This window comes from Drosophila nasuta, chromosome 2L (assembly GCF_023558535.2).
Source record: "Drosophila nasuta strain 15112-1781.00 chromosome 2L, ASM2355853v1, whole genome shotgun sequence".
NCBI lineage: Eukaryota > Metazoa > Arthropoda > Insecta > Diptera > Drosophilidae > Drosophila > Drosophila nasuta.
Genome location: NC_083455.1, coordinates 19,187,117 through 19,199,166, shown reverse-complemented (window position 1 = coordinate 19,199,166; position 12,050 = coordinate 19,187,117). Strand labels below are relative to the sequence as shown.

Genomic DNA, 12,050 nt, shown 5'->3' with positions numbered 1-12,050 from the left:
TCAATTACATTTTGCTTTTGCAATTTCAGCTATTTATTTATTTAGTTTCAGCTTTTTTCCATTATTATTAGTCGAGGTATTTGCGCTATAATTGTAACTGTATGAGTGTGTTTGTGTGCTGTGTGTGGGCAAAGTTTGTATCTAGCTTTGTTCGTATGAGTTTTTGTACATACATATGCACGTATGTATGTATGTTTGTATGTAGATATGCCCGGTTCATGTCATTGAGTTTACGTTTATATTTCTTTTTTTTTTGTGTTTTTCTTCTTCATTTGGCGGCGTCGCAGTCGCAGCCAAGTAATTGCAAAAACAATAAACTTAAAGCAATACCCAGAGTAATATGTAAAGCAACAACAACAACAGCAAAAATTACGACAACAAAGGCGCAAGCATCTGAAAAATTGTGAAATTATATGTACTCAGATATATACGTTTGTATATTGGCAATGGGCGCAACTGTACTTTTGTTTTAAATAAGCGAAAAATCGATTAAAGGTGATAATAGACAAGCAAATTTCTGTGTGTCCAACTTGGTGACGACAACGTCGCTGCCACTGCCGCCGTCGCCCTCGTCGCTGTGACCCGACAACGACGATGTCGCGAGACACAGCAGCAGCAGCAACAGCATTAGGTTTCGGTTTTGGTTTGTCTCTTTTAATATATATGTGTGTATGTATTTTTTCTTATTGTGCGACAACATTTTATGGGCCATGAAATTCAGTTGATGCCCGTCGCGAGACGTGCCGAGAAAAAGAGCAAGTGTTGTCGTTGCCCCACACAGTTTTTGTAAGTGCTCAAGGAACGATAGGCAAATGTTCTTGGAGTATCGATAACAAAAGTACACAAGTCAAACAAGTGAGAAGTAATCGCGAATTTGTAGCAAAAACTATATGATCAAAGAGCTAAGCAACTACAAAAGTTCCATCGCTTAAGAAGAAGACAGCAAAAAGAAAAACCAAATGAAAGAAAATCGCATCAAACTTCAACTATACAACATCAACTACTAACAATAGCAGAATATGATTAAACATTTTGCAACGGCTGTAACAACAATGAGAGAGCCGTGAGCAACAAAAGTTCATTAACCTTTTTTCCCAAAATAAAAAACCAAAAATAGTTGCTTTTGCTTTAGCGTTTGTCTTTTTTTTCGGCAGTTGAGCTTTGCTTTTGATTGTGGTTGGAGGAATTCGTTGTGAAATGTAACTAACATTTGACCCACAATAAATAATAAAGAAACGGAACGGGAACGGGAATTGGGAATGGAGATGATGGAAATGGAATGTTGTGTGTAGTGCGGAGTGTCACTCAAGAAGAATAGAAAGAAATGCGAGTTACATGTGTTTGTACATTTGTATGTGTTTGTCAGTGTGTACACATTGCGCTCTAATGGCAATCAAGTCAAGTAGTCAAGTGGCTTTTGGCCGTCGTGTGTCGGCTGAGATGGTACAGTTGGTTTTTGTAAGAAAAGCAACAGCGACCAACAAACGGCAAAAGCGGCAGATGATGTTGATGGGTGCTGTGAGCGCACCACACACATAAAAAAAATAAGTGAGAAAGCTACAGTCGAATGTGCCCGACTCTGAGATACCCGCTAACTGTTTTTACCAACATCAACAAATCTTTGTGTGACCAAAATAACTAAATTAGTCAAGCTGCACTTAATTGTAGCTACAGAAAATACGTTGATTGTCCAAGTGTATTTATTATCTGATCGAAATAAAATCATTATCAGCAACCATTCGGAATGTGCTTGGAAAAGTTCTATATTTAAGCATTAAACAGCAACTAATTGGTGCACATGCCCTTTTTTATTGCTCAACTGTTTCTTGAATAAGTTGATCATGCGATATTTATCAGCACCCATTTAGAATATGACCTCACAATTAGTTATTTTTCGATGCATGCAGATTTGGTGCAACTAATATACCCTTCTAAGCAATTTGTTGGGAGTATAAAAATGGTAATAAAATAGGTAAAGTAAGAGCTTCAGTTTTCGGAAAAGCCAAAGAGCAACAAATACATAAATTTCAAGACGTCTCAGCATTTTGAATGGTTGGCAACACTGAAATCCGCTGTTGTTGACGTTGCAATTACTGCCCAAAGGAAGAAGAAAACAAGAACATGTGACAACAGTGACAAAAACTGACGCCATGTTTCCCGCTAGAATTGCCGAAAAATTTAAAGAAAAAAAAACGTGTAGAAGAACAAATAGCAAGCCATAGCCTGACCCGATTATCGAGTTAAACTGTTGTATAAAATTTGCACCTGGACCTAAACCGGATAGTGCCATTGTGTGTGCAATAACAACAACAACAACAACAACAATCGCACACACACATACACAGACACATCGCAGAGGTGAAACAAACTTGCAAACAGCCGCTGCTTAGCTGAGAGCGAAAGATAACGAGAGAGCGTTTTACGACCTTATAGAGAGAACGAGAGCCGCTAACAAACGAGAGCGGGAGAGCGAGTTCAGCGCCGGCTGCAAGAGAGTGCACAGCGCAATAGCGAGTAAAAAGAAGACAGCACAAAGAAGAAAAAGAAAAAACAGCCCAACAAGTGAAAAAAAATAAAAGAAACGAAAAAGAACGTAAAACAACAAAAACGTGCGGTCGAAAGCGTAGCGTGCGCTAAAGAGCCAACCAAAAGCAAAATGACAAAAGCAAAAGCGAGTATATCACGTGCTGCCCGCAGAGATGGCATGACAAAGGGGGCGGCCAGAGACGAGAGAGAGCGGTCGAAGTGGGAGTGGGAGCAGCAGAGCAACAACAACAATGTGTGTGCCGGCCTTTGGCGGCAGAGACTGTAACTGAGGCAAGGCAGCGACGCCAGCAGCGTCATGTTAGACAGATGGCCGACAATGTTGGAGTCGACGGCGACAGCGACGTCGACGGCATCTGAACGTCAGACAGGCGACGGCAACTGCGACGTCGGCGACTTTTCGTATAGAAAGAGCGTCGAAAAGAGACGACCAATTGACAAGAGCAGTCAAAACAAAAAAGCGAATGAACTGAGCGAAAAGCATGGCAAAATAGACATGATGATAACTTTTTCAAGTTGTCGTTGTTGCGACTGCTTCTGCTACGGACGCTGCTTATTAGTATTAGAGTAGTTAAAGACAGTTGGAAGTAGGGGGAGCAAAGCAAAGTATATGTACTTATCTCCATGGGGGAAAAGCGAAATCTGAAAGTGTCTTGCGACACACAGAAACACACACACACATACAGACACAGTTAAAATGTAACGAGCGACAACATCAACAAAGCGTCGCGTAGATACAACAACAACATCAAAGCGCGTATAGCAGGCAGAGCCATGATGGCGATGACGATGATGATGATGAAGGCGAGAATGGCCGGCCAGCAACGACAATGATGATGATGACGACGAAGACGGGCAACGGCGACAAGTACAAAACATGTATTAAGTATGCATGTGTATGCGCGTATTTGCTTTTCAGAGTGTGTGCGTGTGTATTGGAGATTCGCATGATTCGTGCAAATTCGCCGCATAGTTGTTGCCCTGCTGCGGCTGCCATTGGTATGTTGTTTGCTTTTGTTGTTGCTATTTTATTCGCATTCGCATATCGTTTCTGCAAGTGTATGTGTGCGTTGGGCATGGGCTGTATTTACGCGCGCGTGTGTGTGTTTGTGTGCGAGCATTTGCCTGTCGTAGTATGCGCGTATATATGCGTGTGATTTGGTGTGTGTGTGTTTGTGCGTTGGGGTCGTCGTCGTTCATATGTTTTTGCTTGTTGTTTGGTCGGTTTTGATTCGGTTTCTGGATGGATGATATGCTTTGGCTTTGGATCGCCGCCACTGTTGCCCGTTTCTCCCTCTCTCCTTACTGTTTGCTGCTCTGTTGCTGTTGCTTTTCATCCGTCGCATTCGCGCTCTCCCCATTTGCGCTGTTTTTGGCTCTCGCGGAACGACGACGACCGGTCATGCATGAGTGTAAGTGTGAGTGCGAGTGTGTCTATCTGTGTGTATGTGTGTTCGCTTCGATGAATTGTTTGCTTCAGTTTTGTGTGTTTGTATGCGATTGTGTACTGTTGTCGTCGGTCTCATTTGCACGTCACGTAAAGCGCGTTGTAGTTTTATTACTTTAATTTTTCGCCGCAGCTCCAATAACAACACCCAAAGACACAGACAAAAGCCCAAAACTCAAATGCTTGGCCGGCCTCCGCCCGGTCTCTCTCACTTACACTCTCGCTCGCTCTCTCTCTCTCATTTAGACAGAGACTTCGTATGTTGATGTTGTTTTTGGTGGTGGTGGGGGAGAGGGGGACGACACGTTGTTTGGGGGCGCGTGTGACGTTTATTTCATTTTTTCTTATTTCGTACAAGCAAGCAAAGAGTTGATTGAAATTATTTCGGGTTTGTCTGTATGTGTGTGAGTTCGTTTTTCGCTCAATTCGTTTGAACGTGTACGTGTGTGTGCTCGTTCATTTTTATTTGCTGGCTGAGTGACTGCTGGCGTGCTTTGCTTGTCTGTGTGTGTGTATCTGCTTTTGGTTAAAGATACATAATTATTTCTAAAAAGCATTTTCTGCCTTGCCATTGTTGTAAATTTCTCGCAATTTCACGATTCGTCTGTGCATAGCATTCGTATTCACATTTTAACAGTTTCATTGCCGCGCACCGCACTTAATTAACAACTACGTGTCCAGTGTGTACACACTATTTACTATATCTATATATTACAATTAATGTGCTGTTCGAACTCACCTCTCTTTCTCTCGCATTACTGTTGGTGGGGGCTGCTAATCCGTTTGACTTTTTAAGTGTTTATTTTTTATTGCACACTCACATTCACACTCGCGCAACCACAGTCACACTCACATACACGCACACAGATTTTAGACATTTTTTTTTAGTGATTATGCAGTCGCTTCTTGTGTTTTCATTTTATTTATTTGCCGATTGACTGAACGAAGCGAACCAGAACCTATCGATAGTTTTTATGCATGCAGCGCAGCAGCGGCGACAACTTTGAATTGTGAATGATGACGAACAATGACGTACGGCGGCGGCGAATGCGAGTGCGAATGGCAACGACGACAATAAGAACAACAATGCTAATTTGAGTGTAGATACACGACGGCGCAACACATGCGAAATAATAATTGTAGCACAATTGCAGCAACAACAACAGAAACGCCAGAAGTAGCAAAAACGGCAAATGAATGCCACACTGCATCACTGAAAAAAAACACACACTCAAAAACTATAAAAGCGCAATGACTGACGATTGAGGCTGCTGCCCATTGCTTCATCTGTTTCTTCTTCTTTCTGCTCTTTCTCCTCTGTGACTTGAGCGAATAGCTCAAACACTCACACTCGCACAAACAAGATACTCTCACATACACATTCACTCACACGCGATAATTACAATTAAACATGATATATGCCTAGAGTTGATTGGAAGAAGGGGAAGGTAAACCAGGGCTGTCACCCAAACAAAGAAATCGATAGATATTGCTAAAAAAAAAGTGTAGACACTGCAAGACGTGAAAACGTTTAAAGTGTGTGTGTAGTGTAATTGGAAAAGCAGCAACCGTGTGGCAGGCAGCCACTCAGTGGAATGAGGCAGAGAAGCAACTAAAAAGAAGTCATGAAATAAAAAAAATGTTACAGCCGCCGCAGACGACGAGACTGCGACTGCTGCTGCTTTTGCTGTCTCTGCTCTGCCTGCCGCTGCTGTCGTCGTCGTTGATGGCGCCGAGAGCAGCATGAAATTTACGCTCTCATCAATTGCGCGTAGTTCGAGACGGAAGACAGAGAGAGAGAGAGACAGCAGCGAGTGCCCCGGCTAGAAAAACGTGTGGCTGCTGTCTATGCATGTGTGAGTATGAATGTGTGCAAAGGAGGCAGACAGATGACAGGCAGCGACAGAGACGAGACAAATCAAATGGCTCTGAGCTAAAGACAATGTATGCGCTTTTCCTAGGCAATGGATCCGCTACAACTACAACAACAATTGTGCACTGTCATTGCCGGAACAGCAGCAGCATCGCACTAAACACACACTGAAATGTATATTTGTAAAAGTATGCATGTGTTAAATGGATACCGTTAAACGCGTAAATCAGTGAAGATGTATACACTCACTAATGCAAAGACACATACGCACTCATTATGAATAGAGGCGAAGAAGAGCAGCAGCAGCACCAGCAATAGGAACAAATGGTCACACTGCGGGGGCGCGCTGCAAACTGAACGAACATTTTTGTTGTTGGAGAGCTTTGCACAGGTGTGTGCAGTGCATCTGCATGCGAATTTGTACGATTGTGTGGCAACGCTGCACACAACGCAACGCTGCCAACAAGCGCAACCAATACATACACAAAAAAAAAATTGTATGCTGGCCTGCGAAAAATGTTTTTTCTTTTTATTGTTGCTTTTCTTTTTCTTTTTTAAAGCATTGCAAAATCAAAGCGGATACCAACAATAACAACAACATCACACGGCAAATGTCGAAAAGAAACAGGCGGACACAAAGAAAAAGAAAATATAAATGGCGAACTCGCCTCGGCGAATATAATTACAATATACAACAACAAATATAAGACATTGTATTGCACTCACATACACACACAGACACACATATTTTCTGCATATCTGCTGCTATTTTATTTATTTATATTGAAGAATTTACCACAATTGAAAATTATCATATAAAAGCCGAAAAAACTCTACTTAAGCGCCGCCACCCTCACAATAATTATTTAGTCAGCGAAAACAACCATAAAGCAGACAAGAAAAAAAAAGACAGAGGGAGGCAGCAACAACAATCATGATTACAATCAAACATCATTATCAAGCGAAAATCGAGCATCACACACACTAACACGAGCACAGATAGCAAATGAAATGCATAAATTATAAATGTACAGACAGCGCGAGGTCCATTTTTAATTATACGTAAAGGTAACGAAAAATCTGTATGTGTAAGAGGCGACTTTACATTTCAAATCACAATTCTCGTTTTACTTTTCGATTTATATCATACAGTTTGTCTAGCTACGCCAATTAATTAATACACACACACGTACATTCCCATATTATATATACACATATGCACTTGGCCATAATTCGGAAAAAACAATTGAACATTGGCTGCTGCCGCCGCTACTGCTGCTGCGGTCGTCGCGAAATACATATTTCTTTTGCCGTTTTTCTCGTCGTTTGCGTTGTCGCCGCCGTCGTCGTCTTGTACTCTCGCTCTCTACTTCTTTCACATTTTTTTCTTCGCTCAAGTGTCTGGTTTTTTTTTTGGTTTTTGGAAAATCATATAACACTTGAAATACGCTCAATTTTTGTTGGATTTTTAGCGCAAATTGTTGCCGGCAACTTCATTGGCATTTTGTTCCAACTTTTGTTTAATAATTCTATTTATTTTCACCGTTTTACGCAAATTATTTAGCAGCACTTTGTCAGACATGTACGCACCACATCAAAGACCTCCATTTTGTTTAGAGTTGTGTTCGCTTCGTTCAGAACAAGTTCAGTTGAACGGACTTATCGAAAAATATCCTATCGAATGAGTTATCGCCCGGAACCGCATATCGGATACAACGCAACTAGAACGATAGATCTAATTGTTACAAGAACAATCTAGCTAATAATTTAGTAGTTGTTCATGAAATAGATTTTCATTTAAGATTACTAAGGTGGTCCGTAATACTTAACAAACACTAATTACTCACAGCAAACACTTTGTTTACATCTGCTGAGCAAGAAGAACTGGTTTCGGCGACGAACAATCTAGCAAATGAACGGAATAACAGCGTGACCGCAACTACTTAATTTTCTTAAGTCATCGAAACATTCTACATTTTTGCAAAGAAATGGGAGAAACACACTTAAAACTTAAGAAAAAATATTTTATTCGAATTCTGTATTTTCAGAAAAACAACTTTGCTTTTTTAATGAGCGTTGGACAAATGTACCAATATACTAATTAAAGTTAAGTCTGGTGGTAGTTTGTCGTACATTTTAAAAATATAGCTTGCGGTCACACTGCTAAACAGATGTTCGAAATAAACAATTTTTTAAATAACGAATGAATTTGCAAACATACATATATCGCCGATTATAGCCAAACTGGCATTAAATAAAATAAATATGTAATCCCACACCAAATGTTAGGACTTTAAAAAATAATGCATTTTGATTTGGCTACGCCAGTTTTATTCTTTTTCTATCTCTATCTTGACTGTTTTCACTTTCTACTTCGTTTTGGAAGTCTTCAATTTCGGCATCCCCAGTTTCCATGCTATCCATTTCATCATCCTCTGCAGCACTTTCGTTGTCATCCGAAGAGCTATCCGAAAATACAATTGGTCCGTTGCCTTTGACAAACATGATTGTTTTGCCCAAACGGCGCGATTCGGCTCGCAAAAAAAGCTGACGGCAAAAGCGATTGACGGCATTCTTGCCTTGATCCTCCGAGAGACCAAAAATAAAGGCACTACAATGGAGTTCTCAATAAAAATTAAGGAAAGTGATGGGATAGCACAACTTACAGATTGGCAACATCGCAAGGACTTCTGACTTGGAATTCGTTGGCTGCGCCGCTGCTGAAGATAATGTTCTTCGACTTTCCTTTGGTGCAATAGTTTTGGGCCACCTTAATCATGTCCTTTCGATAGTTTGAGTCTGTGATGGCTGGCGAATACTTGAGCTCGAAAAATATCCCACGTCTGATGGCAATTTGATAGGCTTTGCGATTGACTAACAAACGAGAGCCGGCCAACGAATCGAATGTGATAATGTCGCCATTAAACGAGGTGCAACAATGCTGCAAGAAGACATTTGAATGGTGTTCCACATGATTTATCATAATAACTCACTGTCAAGGCAGCATCTGTTTTTGGTTGTCCAGCAATCAAATTAAACTTTCGCAGATTCATCGAGACGCTCTATAGATTGAAGTATAGTTATTTAACTAAATTTTAACTGAAAACAACATTATTACCATTGCGTGCGCGACATTAACATCCACGTACACGATCGTTATCCGTTGCAGTATCTTTAATTTGCTGTCGAATTCCTTGCGCAAATGTTGAATGCTTTGCGGTTCAGGAAATATTTCGGTTCCACGTTTTGCCGCCTCCTTTTTACTGTGATCGAAGGTTTGGTCAATGGCTATTGTCTTATAGCCAAGGTCAACTAATTCCGATAGCGTAGCTCTCATAATCTTGTCATCTTTGTTGTGCGGTATGCAAAAGTCGTAAAAAGCTTGTGTTTGCTCCATTATTATTATTATTATTATCTTGCAAAGCGGCAACAAAACGTGCACGACAATGAGACCGCATGTTTATATCGAAAATATACTATTCGACATTGAGTAGGCCATATGAAGACTGGTCATACTTACAAGTAGTAAGCGGCATCTTTTGAATTGCATGTTGTGTTTATATTGTACTAATCGAATAATTTATTCTTAATTGATTGCCTTTTTCTAGTTTTTATACAATTTACATATTAAAACACTCTTGATGTAATAATTTCTCACGTACTTGTCTGCGTGAAGGATTTGTCATCATGTGGTGAAAGCCCTTGAATGCGCTGGTCCATAAACGCATTAAAAATTCATAGTGACCTTAGTTGCATGGCAATAGTTGCATTAATTTCAATAGCGGAAACAGGAGATCCAGTTGTGCCACAACTTTCAGTTTCTTTCGATTTTAACATTTTTCTTTTTAGTATGAACTCTATATAAATGAAAAGATAAGTTTTATACATTGATTAAAAACAATCTGATGTCAACACTAACTTTTTATGCCTTGTTAGGGCATCCTTGCGAGCAAATGATCTACCGCAAATGTCACAACAGTTCTTTCCATCCTTGTGCGACCTTGCGTGTCGAACTAGATTGTCCTTGCGCTGAAACATTTGATTGCATCCCTCGAAATCGCAAGGATAGAGGACAACATTGCCGTGTGTTGTTCTGCAATAGAATAAAAAAAAAATTACCACTTGCAAGCCTCTTGTAAGATTACTATTTATACTTGAAATGTCGTCGCAACGATTCCACATTGCAAAAGAATTTAGGACAATCACTGCAACCCCAAGTCACAACTGGGGTATCGGGTGGCTCAACAATGTGCGTTTTCCGATGGCGTTGTAATGCGGCTTTGAACCAGAACGCTTTGCCGCATCCATCCACGTCGCATCTAAAAGTCTTATTCTCATCCATATGGGCAATAATTCACAAACTCGACTGCCAAAAACAAAGGCAAGTACAGATTTCTTCGCACTGACAGCACGTTCAATGCTTCTTGATGCGTGGTTTGCTTGACAGCAATTACGGCTGCATGTTTGTGTCACTTGGCAATAGTCAGCTGCCGTTGTGCCATTGCGATTTGTTTTTTAAGCCTTGTAATAGAGATATTGCTAAATAATTGACGAAATTAGTCTATTTTGTTTATTGCTTGCTAGACTAGTGCTGGGATAATATCGACGACTGCTATCAACAAACACAAAAAATATCGATAACACGATAGTGTTCGCATTGATATCTGCTTACAGAGTTGCCGCCATCTACGCTCTATTTGCTCATTTAAACCAGTTCAGTTGCTCAGCAATGATTGCTGTTATGCGCATCAGCTGTTAATGTTATGACACTGCTTAAAAGAGCGCTGTTAATTCAATATTGGCGCAAATTCAAAGTTTTGTAATAAGATTTTTGTTTATTTGCACAGAAGAGCATAGGAACAACAGAAAAAAGTATTTTCCCATATTTGTAGATGATACAAATTTTCGCAAATGTACAAAATGAAAATATCAAGAAATATTCCCACCTAAAGCTACATTCTCAATGCTTAGCGAAGTTTCCTCCGTCGGTGTCCCATTATTATTTTGTTGCTTGGAATGCTCCTCAAATTTCTTGGCCTTTGCACGGCGTGACTTTATCAATATGCCATGACCCGGACAATCGGAGTCCTCAGCATAACACTTATCGCGACAGCAGATGCGACACAATCGAAACTCGCATTTGGAACCCAACGGATTGGCGCATTGTGTGCAGTACTCCAAATGTCGTTCATGCCGTAGCTGAATTTGTGCCTCCGTTTTGTTCGGTCGCCGCTGGCGCCTTCGCAGCTTCTTCATGCGTTTTCGCGAGATTTCGTTGCCGGCATTATCGAAATACTGTCGCTTAGCGCGATTCGGATCACTGGCATCACGTTCCTTCTCGGCGATTTTCTGGCGATGCGATTCCGGCGAAGCGCGTATATACGGCTGGCAGAGCCAAGGAGGCAACGCGGGCAGCTGAAAGACAAGAAACACATCAGTAACAGTCTGCAAATGACTCTTATTTTTTAATGAAAACTCACCTCCTCAGAGCCGTCAGCGCTCATGTTGATCTCCATTTCTTCCGGTTCGTAAGTAACTTTGCCCGACTGATACGGTTCATATTTGTCCCTGATTTTGGCCACCACACTTTGGAATTGTTCCAGCTGATTCGCCGTCGCTAGTTGCTCCCGTAATTCCGAGTTTTGTTTAACATTCATGCTGACAACAAAACAAGCCTTTCAAATAACTTAATTTACTTTATAAGTTGTCGAACTTACATATGATGAAAGAGCTTGAAGAGATGGCCGCGTATATAGGATGTCGGACAGGGATACAGATGCACAAATTCCAAGTATTCGGTGGCCATTTGCCAAACAGGAGGTGCGATGCCCTTGAACAGTGCGGGATTGTGCAAATTCCCTTCGGCTGTCATGACGCCATCGACGCCCGTCTCTTCCAAACAACGATGCACATCGTCTAGCCCCAAAATGTTACCATTGGCAAACATGGGTATCTTGACCTGCTGCCGCACATCCTTAATGTAGCTCCAGTCTGCAATGCCCGTTAGCGGACCCTTTTGTTCCCGCGTCCTGCCGTGCACCGTCAGCAGTTGACAGCCGGCAGCCTCGAGCATTTTGGCATAGTTAATTGTCTTTTCGCGATCCTCGAAACGACGTATTTTGCAGGTCACCGGCACCGATAGCTTCTCGTGCAGCGTGCGCACTAAAATGCAGGCAGGGATTAATA

The 12,050-nt window shown here is 41.2% G+C and overlaps 3 protein-coding genes across 3 annotated transcripts in view; all 3 read right to left on the bottom strand.

Annotated features, from left to right (window-relative positions):
• The window catches only part of LOC132786868 (uncharacterized), a 45,521-nt gene extending 37,982 nt beyond the window's left edge, over positions 1 to 7,539 (bottom strand). Inside the window, 1 exon segment of the mRNA XM_060793582.1 lies at positions 7,455 to 7,539. The gene's annotated coding sequence lies outside the window, so the exon portion shown is untranslated.
• A 629-nt stretch (positions 7,540 to 8,168) lies between these two features.
• Positions 8,169 to 10,484, bottom strand: LOC132786890 (ribonuclease P protein subunit p30). Its single transcript, XM_060793604.1, has 6 exons — positions 10,019 to 10,484; positions 9,784 to 9,957; positions 8,983 to 9,721; positions 8,858 to 8,926; positions 8,531 to 8,805; positions 8,169 to 8,475 (listed from the first exon to the last, which is right to left on the bottom strand). Exons 3-6 carry the CDS (start codon positions 9,259 to 9,261, stop codon positions 8,184 to 8,186), a joined length of 915 nt encoding a protein of 304 aa, XP_060649587.1. The 5' UTR covers positions 9,262 to 9,721; positions 9,784 to 9,957; positions 10,019 to 10,484; the 3' UTR covers positions 8,169 to 8,183.
• Positions 10,485 to 10,685: 201 nt separating this feature from the next.
• Positions 10,686 to 12,050, bottom strand: part of LOC132788182 (tRNA-dihydrouridine(16/17) synthase [NAD(P)(+)]-like) — a 30,889-nt gene continuing 29,524 nt past the window's right edge. Inside the window, exons 3-5 of the mRNA XM_060795517.1 lie at positions 11,582 to 12,026; positions 11,345 to 11,522; positions 10,686 to 11,279 (exon numbers count right to left, since the gene is read on the bottom strand). Coding sequence (XP_060651500.1) covers positions 10,794 to 11,279; positions 11,345 to 11,522; positions 11,582 to 12,026 — 1,109 coding nt within the window. The 3' untranslated portion in view covers positions 10,686 to 10,793. The remainder of the gene's footprint in view (positions 11,280 to 11,344; positions 11,523 to 11,581; positions 12,027 to 12,050) is intronic.